This window comes from Lontra canadensis, unplaced genomic scaffold (genome assembly GCF_010015895.1).
Source record: "Lontra canadensis isolate GAN:19392208 unplaced genomic scaffold, GSC_riverotter_1.0 scaffold28, whole genome shotgun sequence".
Lineage (NCBI taxonomy): Eukaryota > Metazoa > Chordata > Mammalia > Carnivora > Mustelidae > Lontra > Lontra canadensis.
The window spans coordinates 19,066,722-19,085,459 of NW_022631022.1; the positions used below are offsets into that span (position 1 = coordinate 19,066,722).

Sequence of the window (18,738 nt, forward strand, 5' to 3'; positions counted from 1 at the left end):
ATACAAAATCTCCAGCACGTTAAGGAAGTACCAATACTTTTTTTAACTAACACCATCTTTCCAATTATCCTCTTGGGACTTAATTATTATTATTATTTTTTTTTCCTTTTAAGATTTTGTCCATCAGGAGAGAGTGAGCAAGTGATCAAGCACAAGCAGGGGGATCAGCAGGCAGAAGCGGGCAGAAGGAGAAGCAGGCTCCCCGCCAAGCAAGAAGCCCAATGCAGGACTCAATCCCAGGAACCTGGATCACGACCTAATTCTAAGGCAGATGCTTAACCAACTGAGCCACTCAGGTGTCCCAGGACTTAATAATTTTTCAGGACTCCTCTCTCCTCCCTCCGGCCTCACTGCCTAGAATCACTTTTTTCACCACCTCTAATTCAGCCACAAGTTCATTATAAAAGCCATCACCCAAGCTGAAAATTCCAAACCATGGAATATTATGTCCCATTAAAAAGCAGGAGACAGACATGTGTTAATTGATATAGAAAATGGTTTATAATAGTAGTCTTCACCTAGCAAAGGGGAGATAAACTAAAGTTTGTAAAACAGCATGCAAAAACTATATACACATGCACAAAGGAGAAACATCTGGAAAGATGGTCATCAGAATACTAGTGGGTGGGGAATTTCAGGTATGTTTTATTCTTGTACTTTTATTGTTGCATGAACATGTATCATCTTTAAGATGAGAAAACCCAGGGGCGCCTGGGTGGCTCAGTTGGTTGAGCAACTGCCTTCAGCTCAGGTCATGATCCCGGACTTCCAGGATCGAGTCCCGCATCGGGCTCCCAGCAACTTGGGGAGTCTGCTTCTCCCTCTGACCTTCTCCTCTCTCATGCTCTCTTTCTCCCTCAAATAAGTAAGTAAAATCTTTAAAAAAAAAAAAAAAAAAAGAGAGAAAACCCAGGAGTGCCTGGGTGGCTCAGTCAGTTAAGCATCCAACTCTTAATTTCGGCTTGGTTCATAATCTCAGGGTTGTGGGATCGAGCCCCATGTCGGCTCAGTGCTGGGGGTGGAGCCTGTCTGAGAGTCTCTCTCCCTCACACGCCACTTGTGTTCTCTCTCATGCTCTCCCCCTCTCAAAAAAAAAAAAAAAAAAAAAAGGAGAGAGAGAGAGAGAATCCAGTAAAGATATTTTTAAGAAAAAAAGACCACCACCAAAAATTCCTTAAAAAAAAAAAAAAGTTGTTTAAGGGCACCTGGATGGGTCAGTCGTTAAGCATCTGCCTTTGGCTCAGGTCATGATCCCACCTGGGACTGGGCCCCACATCGGGCTCTCTGCTCAACGGAAAGCCTGCTTCTCCTTCTCTCACTCCCCCTGCTTGTGTTCCCTCTCTAACTGTGTTTCTGTCAAATAAATAAATAAAATCTTTAAGAAAAAAAAAAGTTTAAGTCTTTATTGCAGATGTGCTTAAATATACTTTGAAGATATTGCAAAATATTTATTTACGATGAAATAACATGATACCTGAGATCTGATTCAAAATATTTGGGGGGCGCATGAGTGGCTCAGATGGTTAAGCTGCTGACTCTTGATTTTGGCTGAGGTCATGATCTCAGGTTTGTGAAACTGGGCCCTGGATTGGGCTCTGCACTCAGCAGGGAGCATGCTTCAAGTTTCTTTCTCCCTCTGCTCCCCCACCCACTGTCACTCTCTAACAAATAAATATCTTCAAAATATTTAGCGGGGGTAAATGATATAGATGAAAAGTGTGGCCATGTACTGATAATTGCTGAAGCAGACTGAGGAGTACCTGGAAACTTATAATAATACTTTTATCTTTGTAATGTTTGACATTTTCTCTAAGTTACTCCTCTCTTTCCCGCTCAATGTACCTGCTCCTGCAATTTCAGCCATTAGCCTACTTTATGTTTGCATCCAAATGGTCTTCCACAGAAATTTCCCTTTTTGCTGTTTCAAACCTTAAATTCTTTAGTTTTAGGCTTTTTTTCAGAACTCTAGGCCTATCCTACCCACTGATACCTATAATTTGACAGGTCCAAAATCAAATATAGTTTTTTTTTAATAAAGAATTTTAAGTCATCTCTGGGTGCCTGGGGGGCTCAGTCATTAAGTGTCTGCCTTCAGCTCAGGTCATAATCCCAGGGTCCTGGGTTACACTGAGCCACCCAGGCGCCCCGTGCTTTTTTTTTTGAAGATTATATTTATTCATTTGACAGAGAGAGATCACAAGTAGGCAGAGAGGCAGGCAGGGGGACGGGGAGCAGGCTCCCTGCTGAGCAGAGAGAGCCAGATGCGGGGCTCCATCTCAGGATCCTGAGATCACAACCTGAGCTGAAGGCAGAGGCTTAACCCACTGGGCCACCCAGGCATCCCCTGAATTGTGATCTTAACATCAGTTTCTCCAGACTCCAAATCTATTTCTCCTATTTAATGTTCTATTATTTATTACCTGGCACAATGCTTGGTATATAGAAGGTATTCAATAAACGTGGTGTGAAAGTCACCGTAATACTCATTTCTTACCCTTGCAGATAGTTGTAAACTTATGTTCCCTCCTCAGGCCTCTCCTACGATCTTAAAAGCAGAAACCATTTCTATCATTTTGCATTCCTCCTATAAGGTAAGGGCCCATGATATTGATATGGTCCTTTTCCAGCTAGTTATAGTAAATCCTTTAGATCTGGTGAACTGAAAAAGGAGATTTAAAGGTGATTATTTATGCACATAGGGAAAATGTCCAAAAAATAAAATTAAAAAAAAAATAAAAAAAATAAAAAATCCCTCCTCTCCAATGGTGCAAAGGCCAAACATGTCATATAATAAATAAAATTACCTTTTAGATAAAGCTGTGAATAAACAAAGCACCTCCAATCCTTTAGGCTTCAACTTAAAATGTCATTTCCTCTTCAGGACAGTATCCATATGTACCCATTATGTATAATCAGAACAGTACCCATATGTACGTTCTCAGATGTTTAAGATAATCTCTGCCATGATGTCTTTATATAGGTAACTGTTCTGTTTACGACGTCTCTCACCCCCTCTCTCTAGGATTTGGGAGATAGACCTATGATGATGTCATCCCTAGTGGGAAGCAACCGGACAAGAATCTGGAGGAAAAACCAAGCAGTGTGACTGGGACATTATACTACATGGAATGAGGAGGGGGAAGAGCTGCCTACGGAGGGGTCAAACCTAAGAACCATACCTACCAACTACACAATTAAATAAACCTATGTGGGGATGCCTGGGTGGCTCAGTCGTTAAGCGTCTGCCTTTGGCTCTGGTCATGATCCCATAGTCCTGGGATCTAGCCCCACATCCGGCTCCCTGCTCAGCAGTGGGAAGCCTGGTTCTCCCTTTCCCTCTGCCTCTGCTTATGTTCCCTCTCTCGCTGTGTCTGTCAAATAAGTAAATAAAATCTTAAAAAAAAAAAAAGAGAGAGAGAGAAAGAGAGAGAGAGAGGAAAAATATCTAAACCTCAGCCTAATATTAATCCTATTTCCCTGGCACTGCAGTCAGAATGGCTATACTAGAAGTCACTTAGACCTAAAATCTTTCTCCAAGAGCTAGTCTCCAATAACATGGGCCTTCTAAACTAAGACGGGATTTGTGTACTTTATTAATTCTCTCAAGAAGTAAACCCATTTATTTAGTTCTTAAAGAACTAAAAATCTATCATATAGATTTTCACATATCAAATATATTAGTATTTGATGTCCAAGGCTAATACTGCACTGCAAGAGAAGAACAGGTAGGGAAGGAAAAGGCCACTAAGAGAGAAGCTGGCTACCACACAGCATATTCTCAAGACTATCTTGATAACCAGTTTTAAATTTATTTCATGTCAGATGGTTTCCAGAGAATTAAGGCAGTTCTCTCAGCACATACTGGCAACAAAACCATGGAAATCAATGGCTCTATGATGGCTCATTTTCTGCTTTTCAAAGCAAACACATGGAACGATACCTAATTTCAGTTCAAACTCATTTCCCTTTTATTAAAGTCCAAGTTACCATTACATGGTTTGGTACTCAATAAAGGAAAACTTGTTCAAATAAGGTAATATGTTATCATCAGTATTTCCAGGTGATTGTTTACAATCAAGTAGCATTATGAATAAATCCTTGAGAAGCCCATCTGTAAGAAAAAACACGAAGAATTAGCCAAAAAAATAAAGGAAAGGTAGAATCTTACTAAAAATAACCTTCTTTAGAGCAACAGTCCAGGGAAATCACTGGCTCTGTGTAGCCTTTTCTGTTCTCACTTAATCCTGCCTACAGCTAATTCACAAGGGAGTAGCTCTGTGGCTTTTTTGTGTTTATACACCTAGTACTTACTGGGGTGGTCCTCTTTTCCAATCATAAAGTGTTGGAGAGTTGCCCTATAAAATTTTTTTTTTTTTTTTAAAGAAATATGTCATCGCAGCCAGAATAGATTCTATGTAACAAAGATCTTCTGGACTCCTGGGACTACTTGATAAAATAAAAATTAAGCTAAAGTGTTTAAATATCCTTATAAGAGTCCACTATGGAATATGAACCACACACAAGAGCTTCAAAAATGTAAGGAGGAAATCTATTCTGAATGCCTAGTTTTCCACAAAAATCATTATTAGTACACACCTTTAAAAAATAAAGCCTTTCATGTATTACAAAGATGAGCTAAAGGACTTCAGGGAGGTGGTGGTGGTCTGGGGATGGACAAAGATAAAATCAAGACTCCTGCTCCACAGCAATCTCTAACCAGGCTCACTGGACCTTTATCCTGTGAGGGAGCTGATTTAGCTCCTTCAAGAATTTTGGGTTCACTTTTATTGAAACTTTTATTAGGTAGTTTACTTCCACTATTTTAAAAATCAATGTCCTCCTATTCTTAGGAAGCAAATCCTCTAAGCCTCACTGTTTACCACTGAGAAATGAATATAGCCTCAGTAAATGCCTACACAGGGTGTGTGGCACAGTGAGAGCAAAGGACTTGGGCTGGACTGGCTGGCTTTAAGTGTGGGTTCCAGTACTAGCTATATGACCTTGGACAAGGTGCCTCAGTTTCCTCATTAATAAAAAAGTAAAATGGGAATAATAATAATAGTAACTACCTCAAGGGATGGTTTATGAGGGTTAAATGAGTTAATATTTGTAGAGCTCTTAAAACAGTGCCTGACATAAGAGTCATATACACTGTATGTGTTTAAATAAAAGAAAAAACAAGTCACTGCTTATGTATTTTCTGCACACTCTCACTATCTAAAAAATCTTGTGGCTGGTTCTATTACCTGCCTTCCCGAAGAGAACAAGGTATCAAGTAAGTTTTTATTATCAGTAAATATTTACTTGACTGTTAAAATTCTAATGTGGGCACACAAAAACGAATGCATCAAATTAGTAAAACTCTGTTAAAAATAAACAGATGCATAAAAGCATGTGTGATGAACACCTTGTATGCAGTGGATTGCTACCTTTAGTTTGGGGGAGGTAAAAGGAATGAAATTTTATGTTCTAAATATTTTATATAGATTTTTAATGGAGGCTTCCTCTTGCCTTTACACTAATAAGAGAATATAACAACTAAAAATGACAATTCTAGCTCCTTAAACTTACCATCATTAGTACTCTCTAAATCTTTCTGTTCATGGCCTCTAAGGAGGCCAATAAAAGATCTTACGCTGAGAAATTGAAATGTCACTCACTCCCCACTCCTTGGATTCATTTCTTGCCTTATTCAATGGTGTTGCTTACCCATGGGGTTTACACTTTGTCAAGGCCCAGTTCCTCTGGAGTGGAGATTCCCAGTTCATTTAAAGTTGGTCTAAGTTCTTGGATGACATAGGGGTAGATTTCCTTATGAGGTCCTGCTTTGTCCTGATGGCAAAGAAAATACTTACATTTAGCTCTCTGAAAAGCTGTCTCTATTAAAAAAATGAACTTGAGAATGCTTTTACTCACATATGCAGAGGCTAGTAGCAGAGAATACGTGTCACCTACTTTTAACATAGAACAACTAATGCAGGCACTATTCAAAGTAGGTTTATAAGCACCTCAAGAATAACTGAGACCATTAGATTAAATCCAGAAAAAAACAAACAAAATAAAACAGGTTTTTTAAAAAGATTTATTTGACAGAGAGAGGCACAGCGAGAGAGGGAACACAAGCAAGGGGAGTGGGGAGGGAGAAGCAGGCTTCTCGCTGAGCAGGAAGCCCAAAATGGGGCTCGATCCCAGGACCCTGGGATCACCACCCAAGCCAAAGGCAGATGCCTACCAACTGAGACACCCAGGTGCCCTGAAACAAAACATTTTAAAGCCTCAAGTTACTAGAAAAGGTGGTGATGACAGAATTTTGTGAAGATAATTAAACATGCCCAGCAGGCAATAGGAATAATTAAGTTAACACAAGAAAAGTTTTTGAATTTGCTTCCAATCTGAGATCTTAACTGAATTAAGTACTGGTGCTGAATGGATTGATAGCCTACAGAACCCTTAATTATCTACCCACTGTAGATAAAGTCATGTCACACTTTCCCTCTTACAGACTTGCATTTCTTTCTTATGGACCATGTCCCTTTGTGGAGAGCTATACTTATTCCCAGGGCAAGAGAGTTTTGACAAACACTCTTTGTCTTTGTCTTTGACATACACCATAAAATGTAATTATACCTATATTTTCACATGCTTCCTCAGGGACAAATATTAAAAAGTCAACTGGGGGCCCCCTGGAGGGTTCACCCCCTGGATGGCTCAGCCAGCTACCTTTGGCTCAGGTCACAAACCCAGAGTTTTGGATCAGGCTCCCTGCTCAGCAAAAAGTCTGCTTCTTCCTCTCCCTCTGCTCCTCCCACCCCCACTCGTGTTCTCTCAATCTCTCTCAAATAAATAAGTAAAATCTTAAAAAAAAAAAAAAAAAAAAAAGTCAAATGGACTAAGAGAGTGCCAAGCTGCTATTCATCTGCCTTTAACAAATTCTAGGTCTCCATAATTGTATTTTTCTAAAAAGATTCATTTCGGGGCGCCTGGGTAGCTCAGTCATTAAGCATCTGCCTTCAGCTCAGGTCATGACCCCAGAGTCCTGGGATCAAGCGCCGCACTTGTCTCCCTGCTCAGCAGGACGCCTGCTTCTCCCTCTCCCACTCCCCTCGCTTGAGTTCCCTCTCTCGCTGTGTCTCTCTCTGTCAAATAAATAAATAAAATCTTTAGAAAGAAAGATTGATTAATTTCTGGCATGCCTGGGTGGCTCAGTCAGTTGGGCATATGCCCTCAGCTCAGGTCCTGAGATCAAGTCTGCATCAGTCTCCTTGCTCAGCAGGTAGCCTGGTTCTCCCTCTGCGGGCTGCTCCCCCTGCTTGTGCTCACTCTCTCTCTCTGACATACAAATAATAGTCTTAAAAAAAAAGATGTATTTCTTTATTCAAGAGAGAGTGCAGTGCACAAGCAGGAGAAAGGGGAGAGGGAAGGAGAGAACCTCAAGCAGGCTCCCCACCATGCAAGAAGCCTGAGGCAGAGCTTGGTCCCATGACCCTGAGATCATGACCCAAGTAGAAATCAAGAGTTAGAAGCTCAACGAACTGAGCCACCAGGCATCCCTTAATCGTTCTAAATTACAAAATTCTTGTTTAAAATGCAATGTATTCATTTTTCATTACAGAAAAATCAGGAGCTATAATCAAGAGAGAGGAGGGCAAGTATATATCCTCCTACATTTTCATCTATGTATTTTTTAAAAATAAAATGGGGTCACACCATAAAAATTGTTTCATAATTTTCTTCAGTTAATATACTATAAATTGTTAGGGCGCTTGAGTGGCTCAGTTGGTTAAGCAACTGCCTTCTCTGGTCATGATCCTGGAGGCCCAGGATCGAATCCCACATCAGGCTCCCTGCTCAGCAGGGAGTCTGCTTCTCCTGCTGACCTCTCTTCTCTCTTGCTCTCTCTCCTTCTCAAATAAATAAAATCTTTAAAAAAAAGTATATATATACATATACATATAAATATATATGCACACACACTTTTGTGTGTGTGTGTGTGTGTGTGTGTATATATATATATATATATATATATATATATAAAATAAATTGATGGGCACCTGCCGGTTCAGTTGGTAGAGTGTGTGATTCTTGATCACAGGGTTCTGAATTCAAGCTCCACATTGGGTATGGAGCCTAATTAAAATTAAAAAAAAAAAAAAAATAGTAAGAAGGAGAATACACTACTGTTGAACACATTTCCACAACATTAATAGATAACCTCTTCTGGGAAGTCCCATCTTAAGAAACGACTAACAACATTTAACTTCATACCACAAATAGCACAAATAACCTTTGTACATCCTTAATTATTTCCTTAAGATAAATTCTCAAATGGAATTGCTGAACAAAAGGGTTATCAAGCAGAAATCTTTTTAAGATTTTATTTATTTGACACAGAAAGGGAGAGAGCAAGCATAAGCAAGGGGAGGGGCAGAGGGAGAGGGAGAAGCAGTCTCCTCACTAAGCAAGGGGCTCAATCCCAGGATCCTAAGGTCATGACCCAAGCCAAAGGCAGATGCTTAACCAGCTGAGCTACTGGTTGATGGGCTTGAGGCACCCCTCAAGCACGATTTTTTAAACTTTGCATAAATTTTGCCAAATTGCCCTCCAGAAAGATTGCAATTGCAATGCACATTTCCTACAGGTATAAGAATTAATTTTAGGGATTTTAACAAATTCAAAAACAGAGGATACACTGATACCTAACAACAGCCCACCCATATCCAGGAACAACTTTAGCATTGTTATTTCACTGACCTTAACAACCTCTAGGATGCGAACTGCACTAGCAAAATCATTTAACCGTCTGCATGCCCGTAAAGCAGCATCAATGATTTTGGGTTCTGGAACCAGATCATAGCCAACGAGTGTGTTCATCCCTGTCAAATAAAAAAAAAAGGATCCATATCAACCTGGAATATCCTCATATAAACTACAATTTAATTATCTACATTTTTACTGAATCATAGACATGTGATCTTGTCTGTTTGGACCTCTAGTCTCTTGTCTATAAAATAAAGTATGAGACTCTACTTTTAACAAGTTCTAGATAGTAAGATCATAATGAATCTTCCACAGTGAAGTAGTGGACAGAACGAACTATGCAGCCACATGCAGGCTGAAGATTAAAAAAAGAAAAAGAAAAAGAAAAAAGAAACCAGAGTTTTCTTAAATGCTAATACTGTTTTTATAATAATTAGCTGGCTCTCTTTCAAACAAGAGGGGCATTTTCAACTCACAGCCTTAACTCTTAGCACAATGTATATACTTTGGTTGCTTTAAAATAGATTTGATTGGAAAATAATCTAAAAACCACCCGAGAAATGCTTAAGGAGAGTTAATGAAGCCCAAATGAGGACATTATAGAGATCTAGAGAAGCATTAGTGCACATTCAACCAGAAAATGACTGGGCATGATTACTTTCAGCTCTGCACAAAATGACATATCATAAAATTTAAAATTCTCTTAATGGGAATGCAGAATTACTGTTCTTTTCATTACTGCTATTCAGGATTACTCAGTAAGAATTTTCCTGGTTGCAGCAAAGTAAGAGTCATTATTACATTACTGCAGATAAGTCTGAAGCACTTAGGTGTCCTGCTTTTAGTTATTTTAATATATGTAAACAAAAGACACAGTGATTACAATACTAGAATAAAGCATTATATTAGAATAAAGCAGTTCAGTCACAGAGACTGAACTCTTTGTATGAGATAAATTACGTACACTTGAAATTAGTTTTCTACTTGACTCCTAGACTAGTCATCATAAATGTTACCTACTCATATTCGATGCACATCTGCAAATTAGGAAAAACAACTTCTAGGTTACTTAAACTGAACGGTAATTCAGGGCAAGATAAATCATAAGTTAGAATAAAAGTAACAAAAAACCCAAACCATTACCAAGAGTGGGGGGTGGGGAGAACCAAATGCCTACTTGCTTAACTTATCTAAAAGGTACAAAATTGTTAATTCTTGCTCATCCTGATCTATCATCATAGCGATGGTTTTCAATCAGGGGTGATTCTGTCCCCCAGCAAACATTTTTGGTTGTTACATTGCCGGGTGGTGGGGGTGAGATGGTGGTTGGCACCTAGTAGGCTGAAGCCAAGGATGCAGTCAAACATCCTACAATGCAAAGGACAGGCCCACAATGAAGTCAATTGTGCCTGCTTTACAAGAAATACTACGAAGGCTATAAACTTTGCCAACTGTAAGTTGCATGACAATACCTAGTTTACATGAGGCATATTTTCAAAATAGTGGCTTTCAACAGAGTAGTGAACGACTATAAAGTACTTGCCAATTCTATGCCAAAGCAGACAAAAATGCCTACGTTCCAATTACCTTTACGCAATTCCCAGGCATCAATATCTGGCTTGTTGAAGTACGTCACCCAGCGAGCATCAAACTCCTCATCTGTCTCATGTGACCCATGGGAGTAGCAGCGAAGAGACTGGACAGCTATAATGAAGAAAGAACAATGACTTCAATGTACAGAAAGAAATAATATTTGACATACCCTGTCAATACATTAAGGTTATTTGTTTTCTTTTTAAAAATTGTGTTAAAAGAAGTGCCTGGGTGGCTCAGTGGGTTAACCTCTGTCTTCAGCCTGGGTCATGATCTCAGCAGCAGGGAGCCTGCTTCCCCATTTTCCTCTGCCTGCCTCTCTGCTTACTTGTGATTTCTCTGTCAAATAAATAAATAAATAAAAATCTTTTAAAAATATTAAAAAATAATAGTAAAACTGTGTTAAAATATATACATCAGGTTTACCATCTTAACCACTTTTAATTGTACAGCCCAAGGACGTAAACTATATCCAATGCATTAAATTCTGAATCAACTATATATATCATGGTAGGAAGATTACTCAGCAGGTTGAATAAAACAAATCTTATGTATTAATACGAAAAAACATCTTAAAAACTAAGCAAAGAAAAGCAAGTAGAACAAAAAGTACTATGTATGTATGTTTATACTTTTTCCCCCCTAATGTGTAATATAGCTTCAAATTGTTAAAAGTGGTCATCCTTGGAAGGAAAAACTATTTCTTTACATACTTCTGAAATATGTGAATTTTTATAAGCACAGTATTAATTCCTGGTTTTAAAAAAATGCCCATTCTAGTTTTATTTTTTCAAAGATTTTATTTATTTGACAGAGATCACAATAGGCAGAGAGGCAGGCAGAAGGTGGGGGGAGGGGCGGGGCAGGGTGGCAGGAAGCAGGCTCCCTGCTGAGCAGAGAGCCCCCATGCGGGGCTCCATCCCAGGGCCCTGAGACCATGACCTGAACCAAAGGCAGAGGTCCAGCCCACTGAGCCACCCAGGTGCCCCCCCATTCCAGTTCTTAAGCAAATTTATAATTTGTATTTTTAATACATTAAAAAGAAATATATTCTCCATTAAATTATATTCCAAAATAAATCACACAACCTGACAAAACAATAGTAATTTAAAAAATTATTTTATCAAACAACAGTCCCCTCCTGGCAAATTCTGATAAACCCCTAAGAGGGAACATACTCTCTCACTTACACCCCATGAAAAAAAACTGCTCTGTAAGATATCTAAGAAGTGAGAGTTTTAAATATAACATATGTAGGAGTGCCTGGGTGGCTCAGTGGCTTAAGCCTCTGCTTTCAGCTCAGGTCATGATCTCAGGGTCCTGGGATCGAGCCCCACATCGGGCTCTCCGCTCGGAGAGCGCTTTCCTCTCTGCCTACTTGTGATCTCTGTCAAATAAATAAATAAAATCTCTAAAAAAAAAAATATATATATAAAACATATGTAAAAAACAACAACAATACAGGACACACTGGGGAAAAGATAGTCTCTTTAATAAATGGTGTTGGGAAAACTGGACAATTACATGCAGAAGAATGAAATGGTACCACTTTTTTACATCACACACAAAAATAAACTCAAAGAGATTAAAGATGTGAATGTAAAACTGGAAACCATAAAATTCCTAAGAAAACATAGGCAGTTAAGTTCTTGGACATCAATCTGAACAGTATTTTTTTGGATCTGTCTCCTAAGGAAAGGCAACAAAAGCGAAAATAAACAAATGGGACTATATAAAACTAAAATGTGCTTGCAGAGTGAAGGAAACCATCAACAAAAGGAAAAGGCAATGTACTGAATGGGGGAAAAGATCTGCAAATGATAAAACTGGTAAGGGTTTAATATCCAAAATATATTAAAAAATCACACAACTCAATATCAAAAGAGCAATCCAATTAAAAATGGGCTGAGGGCCTGAATAGACATTTCTCCAAAGAAGAGAGACAAATGGCCAACAGACACATGAAAAGATGCTCAACATCACTAACCATCAAGGAAATGCAAATTGTAATCACTATAAGATATTACATTATACCTGTCAGAATGGCTATTACCAAAAGGCAAGAAATAACAAGTCTTGGTGAGGATGTGGAGGAAAGGGAACCCTTGTGCACTGTTGGTAGGAATGCAAACTGGTGCACCTACTATGCAAAACAGTATGGAGGTTCCTCAAAATATTATGAACAGAATTCCATATGATCCAACAATTTCACTTCTGGGTATTTATCTCAAGAAAACAAAAATACTTCAGAAAGATACATACATGCACCTCTATGTTCACTGCAGCACTATCTACAGTAGACAAAACATGGATGGAACCAACCTAAGTGTCCATAAATAGAAAAATGGATAAAGAAGATGTGGTATTTATATTTACAATGGAATACTACTTAGCCATAAAAAGAATGAAATCTTGCCATTTATGACAACATGGATGGACCTAGAGTATTATGGAAAGGGAAATGAGCCAGAGAAAGAAAAATAGCATACGGATTTCACTTGCATATGGATCTAAAAGATAAACAAAACAAAGAGACTCAGATACAGAGAACAATCTGGTGACTGCCAGAGGGAAAGGAGCATGGAGGTGATGGGCACATACAGGGATTAAAAAAACAGAAAAACTGTAGAACAAACATTTAGAATTCTCCTCCCTATATGAGGCAGCTGGTCGGCTCAGTTGGTTGAACATCTGACTCAGGACTTCAGCTCAGGGTCCTGGGATCAAGCCCCAAGCCTCGCCACCCACGTCAGGCTCCCCACAGGAGTCTGCTTAAGATTCTCTCCCTCTGACCCTTCCCCACTCATGCTCTCTCTCAAATAAAGAAATCTTTTTTTTTTTTTTGGGAAAAAAAAAAAAGCTTTTAAGATTTTATTTATTTGTCAGAGAGACAGACAGAGAGAGAGAGAGAGAGAGAAAGCACAAGCAGAAGAGGCAGGCAGAGGGAGAGGGAGAACCAGACTCCCTGCTGAGCAAGGAGCCCTGACACAGGACTTGATCCCAGGATCCTGTGAAGGAAAAGGTGTGGGAGAGGAAGAGGTGGGGGGAGGAGGAGGAGGAGAAGGAGTCACATGCTCTATGAACTGTGTCAGCCAGGGACCCCTATCCTACACATCCTTAGTGTAGTATCTGACAGGAGAAAGAGCAGAGAAAAAAGAAAACAGAAAGATGCATAGGTGGAACGACTAGCCAGTTCTGGAAATGGACTGTTACTGTTACATCAAGTGAAGATTCTCATTTAAATTACCATTTGAGCCCAGAGCCAAATTCTGCCTAATGGCACAGAGGACCACAATACAAGTAAGTTCCCATCTTCCCATAGACATAAGTTACCTCCTTAACCAAGCCCAGAATGAAGAAAAACATGCCACTGGAAATGCCCATGATTTAATTTCTACTACAAGAAAAAATAATGTATCTCTAGACTTAAATGTATCTGGTACATAAGTTCCAGAGTAGGAAAAGAGAAGTGTCTGGAAATGAACATTTCTATAAACTCAATCTAAAAAAGTATTTCTAACACTACTTTTTGGCATTCAGTTAAACTCTCCGCCTGCCTCGCTGCCTACTTGTAATCTCTATCTGTCAAATAAATAAAATCTTAAAAAATATATATCCTTAGCTGAATACTTAAAGCACAGTAAAAAATGTTATAATCACATTGGAAGACTGTTTAGTGCTTTTTCTTTTTTTCCCCGAAGACTTTTTATTTGTTTGTTTATTTGTGTGTGTGTGTGTGCGTGTGAGAGAGAGAGAGAGAGAGAGAGAGCAAGCACACGCGTGCGCATAAAAGCAGGGGGAGCAACAGGCAGAGGGAGAAGCAAGCTCCTACGGGACTCCATTCCAGGACCCTGAGATCATGACCTGACTGGAAGGCAGATGCTTAATCCACTGAGTCACCCAGGTCATCCTTTACTGCTTTCTTTTTTTCTTCTTTTTTTCCTTTTTAAGATTATTCTATTTATTTATTTATTTATTTATTTATTTATTTATTTATTTATTTGACAGAGACCACAAGTAGCAGAGAGGAAGGCAGAGAGAGGGGGGAAGCAGGCTCCCAGCTAAGCAGAGAGCCCGATGTGGGGCTCGATCCCAGGACCCTGAGATCATGACCCCAGCCGAAGGCAGAGGCTTAACCCACTAGGCCACCCAGGCGCCACAACTTAAACATACACCCTACCATACTGATCAATAAATCCACTTCTAATTGTTTTCCCAAGAAAAATTAAATAATACGTATGTATTCTTTCCCCAGACGTATTTACATGTACCTTTCCTACCACTCAGAAAAGTGTTTAATACCCATTTCCTTTAGCTTACTGCTGGGTATGATTTCACTAGATGACTAGCAGCTTTGTTTTGTTTCTAACCAAAGATAAAGATGACCAGCAACTACAAATCCTAAGCAAGGAGAATGATGGGTAACCTTTAATAATTTGTGCACTTTCCTTCTGGAAGTCCCAAATTACAAACTAATTGTATTAGCAAAAAAGCTTTTATGAAACAACTGTTTATAATACCAAGCATGATCTGGGAACATACATCCCCCTTCCAACATGGCAAAATCAGACTCTCCCACATGGTTCAAATTGTATTACTAACTTCAGTACTTCAGTAAGGGTAGGAGTAGGATCTACTCTCCTAGATGTGCACATGCCCGTCATATATTTAACATTTTGATTTTTAGGTGAACTACACAGGCATTCTCTCCCCGCTATCAATCCAACTTATTTAGAGCATTTTCACTTAGGTTTGAGGTTTGCAAAGTCCTTTGAAAACAACTGCTCAGTGCTTTTAGACAACCTGAAGATTCCAGAGTAGGAAAAGAGAAGTGTCTGAAAATGAACATTTCTACAAACTCAATCTAAAAAGCTATTTCTAACACTACTTTTTGGCATTCAGTTAAGCATTCTGTTAAAAAAAAAAAAAAAAAAAAAAAGGTGTGCCTGGCTTGCTCAGTTGGTTAAGGGTCTGGCTTGGGCTCAGGTCATGATCCCAGGGTCCTGGGATTGAGCCCCTCATCCTTCCTCTCACTCTCAAATACATAAAATGTTTAAAATCAACAACAACAACAACCAACCAAAAACCTAACATACTTAGAAGAATTAATCCCTTTAGTTTAAATTTAATTAAATCAGAGAGCTTTCCACTTAATAACTAATCAGCTCAGATAAAGTCTCCCCAAATGGTCATTTTGGTGTTGGTAATTCTAGGAGAAAGGGAAAGAAATGAATAATGCAGAGGGCACATAAACAACCTCAAAGGCAGGACTGCTGAGGTGCAAGCCTGAAGAGCAGCCATGGACTTTGGAGCCTAAAGGCTGGAAATCCAGAAGTGTAGGAGTAGTGCAGAAAAGAAGGTTGGACGGTTATTAGAAAGCACTACCTAAATCCTGCCCTTGGCAAGAAAAGGAAGAGCAAACTCCCACTCTTCTGAGTTATCAGGGTCAGGATGTAGTAGCCAGGACTGTTAAAGTCTTAAGGGCTGACCAAAGAACCTAACCACTATTTTAAAATATTTTAATTCAGCAGTTTTTGGAAAACAATGTTTCAAGTTGGAGGCTTCTGGAATTTGGGTTGCCACTTAACTACAGCAAACTTGAGGTCCCTCAGGTTAACCCCTCCAGAGCTCTCTCTTTTTAAAGATTTTATTTATTTGACAGAGAGAGAGAGCACACAAGCAGGGGGAGCAGCAGGGTGCCCACTGAGCAGGGAGCCCCGCAGATGCCAGACTCAATCACAGAACCCTGAGCTAAAGGCAGATGCTTAACTGACTAAACCACCTAGGCACCCCTCAGAGCTCTCTTTCAAGTGTACCCTGATTTGGCCTTAACAGCCTCATCCAAAAAATTTTATTCTCTTTGACTTTCAAATTATAAAAACTGTTCAGTTTTATATGGATAACAAAGCCTAACATATAATTTGCAAAAATGGAATCTGCTATAATAAAGCAAATATATATTTAAGCATTTGTGCCAGGCAAGATGCTACGAGTTACATTATTTCATTTAAGCCTCACAACTACCAAAGATCCTGATTTTAGAGATGAAGTAACTGAGCTTTAATGTTAATTAACATGCCCAAGGTCACACAATTAGAAAGTAGCTGACATAAATGTAACCAACACAAACGCCTAAAATAAAGATTTTTGTTTATAAATTATACCCAAGAATAGAGGAATAGAACTCCTAGAAGATAAACAAATGTTCAAACTTTTTAAGGAGAAGAATCCCCTTACTCTATACAGTCTGCCAAAAATCTCTACCTTTTCCCTAGCCTGCCACAAAATGGAGCAATTTTTTTGAAGAGGTCACAAGAAAACTCCTCAAAAGGTATCTATATTGTAGTACTTTAGCATTTAGATAAGGAAAATGCAAAATAAAACAAAACAAAAATCATAAAACTTGACAAACATCAGGATAGGCCAAAAATAACTACAGCCAAGAAACTGAAAATAGTTCCACCGCTAGTAAAGGAAATCAGTTTCCCAAGATGCGCCTCAATTTCCTCCTTTTTATAAAATAAGACAGTCTTCGTGAAGTGCATGCCAGTTTTACTTTTACTGTTCTATGATAAACGAAGAGAAAACACATTTCTTAGGTTCTGAAGGATCTAGTTATTAACACTCAAGAGTCAAGAAAACAACCTTATTTCTTTTGAGTTCATACGTGTAAATTTGCATGTTCAGGGCCTAATTTTCACACCCCACATATACTACCATCATGGACCAAGACCAAAGTGCAGTTACGCTAATTAAAAGTACAGTGCTGGAAACAAAATCTCCACACATATAGGGGGAAGGCACAGTCAAGAGAGGAATCAGCAGCAAGTTCATATCCCAGCAATCAGATTTTCGACTGGAAGCAAAAGAAGAAGAAGAAAAAAAAAAAAAAAGCTTCCCTTCTGTCTGTAGAACTCAGTATTTCTGAGCGTGTGGGGCCCAATTTTCGAAAGATGTATGTATATACTTTGCCTAAGACCTATCAATATTCAGGCTCTGTTCCAGATTTCAGGAAACAACCATACATGGTTTTTCTTAAGATAGATCTTAAGAATGGAAGAGTTGGAACGTGGCACAACAGTCTCTAAAACGACAGAACGGTCTGCGAAGGTGACATAGACAACGCTAACCGAGAAAGGCCTGATTAAAAAAAAAGTCTACTGTGTCCCACAAGGAAGCATTTGGTGTCCCCAGGAGACGCTATCGGTGTCCGTGCCGCGTCTCCGGAAGGGCCACCCCTGCCCCTACACGGATCGCGACGCGCCGGGCGGCTCAATGTCACCTTCGCCGAGGCGCTGTAGGCCGGCGGCAGACACTCCCAGTCAGGTGGCTGCAGGGGTCAGCGCCGGGGCACGGTCACGGCCCGGGGACCGAAGGAGTTCGGTGGGCGCGGGAGGCGCGCTGCGCCCCTTCCCTGGAGCCCACAGCAGGTCCACACCTGATCGGTCCGCGGTGCCCGCACCAGGAAGTCGCGCTGGGGGAGGCCCCGGGGGCCGCGTCTTCGAGTCCCCCATTTAAGTGGAGGCGGCGGGGAGAGAGGCCAGCGGTCACCAGGTTCGTCCGCCCGCCCGCAGGGCAGGGGCTAGGCCGCGGGGCAGGCCTGCCCTCGAGTGACGGCGGGGGACCAGGTCACCGCAAGGACACGCGGGCGCTAGCAGTGGCGGCGGGGGCCTTACCGGCGGCGGGGCCGGGGACCGGGCTTGAGTACTGGAGGCCTCGAGGGCTGGCACGGGCGGCTGCGGCTGCGGCTACAGCACAACGGCGGAGAGCGGCGCCGAGCATGACGGTGATGGCGGTGCGCAGTCCAAGGCTGAAGAGAAGCCGGGTGTGAACTCACGGGCCGCTCCGAAGCTCGCGGGGGCCGGACTCACGCACCGACGTACGGTGGGTGGAGCGTGAGGCCCTGCCCACTGCGGCGCTCGCGCCTTGGCGGGCAGACTGCGGACGCCGGCGGGCTACGGCGGCGCGCTAAGGACAAAACATTTTCACGCTGTGCCAGCCCGGCCCAGCCCCGCCCCACCCAGTCCCAGTCTCGCCCTTGGTGGAGCCGGGATGTAAGGTCGGTGAACTGCCGGGCGGGGGACTGTACCGTAGTTCACGTCCGGAAGCGATTCCATCAACCCCAAATGGGAGCAATAGGGGGCTTTTGGCGGGCTCAGTCGGTAAAGCTTGCGACTGTTGATCTCGGGGTCGTGAGATGGAGCCCCACGTTGATCTTAGAGATTATTTAAGGAAATGAAGAGATTTAAACGGGAGTGTTAACAAGGATAGCAACGACAAGTTATTATAAAAATACCCTCTTTGTTTAACCTCTTCCCTTCCCTTTTGGAGCCTAAAATAAGAAAATGGGGAAAAACACAACTGCGTACATGTAAGGGATTTTATTAG

General features: G+C 40.7%; 1 protein-coding gene across 2 annotated transcripts; it reads right to left on the reverse strand.

Annotated features, from left to right (window-relative positions):
* Positions 1-3,791: 3,791 nt before the first annotated feature.
* Positions 3,792-18,220, reverse strand: LOC116872047 (cytochrome c oxidase subunit 5A, mitochondrial). 2 transcript variants are annotated; one of them, XM_032865077.1, is made up of 5 exons: positions 18,027-18,220; positions 10,345-10,461; positions 8,752-8,873; positions 5,715-5,832; positions 3,792-4,115 (listed from the first exon to the last, which is right to left on the reverse strand). In XM_032865077.1, the coding sequence occupies exons 1-4, from the start codon at positions 18,130-18,132 to the stop codon at positions 5,719-5,721; spliced, it is 459 nt and encodes a 152-aa protein (XP_032720968.1). In that variant the 5' UTR covers positions 18,133-18,220; the 3' UTR covers positions 3,792-4,115; positions 5,715-5,718. The 2 variants fall into 2 exon arrangements, with proteins under 2 accessions (XP_032720968.1, XP_032720967.1); XM_032865076.1 differs by having other exon boundaries at positions 3,945-4,111; positions 5,710-5,832; positions 18,027-18,218.
* Between the last annotated feature and the right edge of the window lie 518 nt (positions 18,221-18,738).

What these genes read in the sequence shown, in the direction of transcription:
- LOC116872047 (XM_032865077.1), bottom strand. Translation starts at nt 18,132, where the DNA reads ATGCTCGGCGCCGCTCTCCGCCGTTGTGCTGTAGCCGCAGCCGCAGCC. An exon ending in GGTCCCCGGCCCCGCCGCCG is followed by an intron (nt 10,462 to 18,026) that starts GTAAGGCCCCCG and finishes TCTTCATTATAG; the next exon opens with CTGTCCAGTCTCTTCGCTGC. An exon ending in TGCCTGGGAATTGCGTAAAG is followed by an intron (nt 8,874 to 10,344) that starts GTAATTGGAACG and finishes TTTATTTGACAG; the next exon opens with GGATGAACACACTCGTTGGC.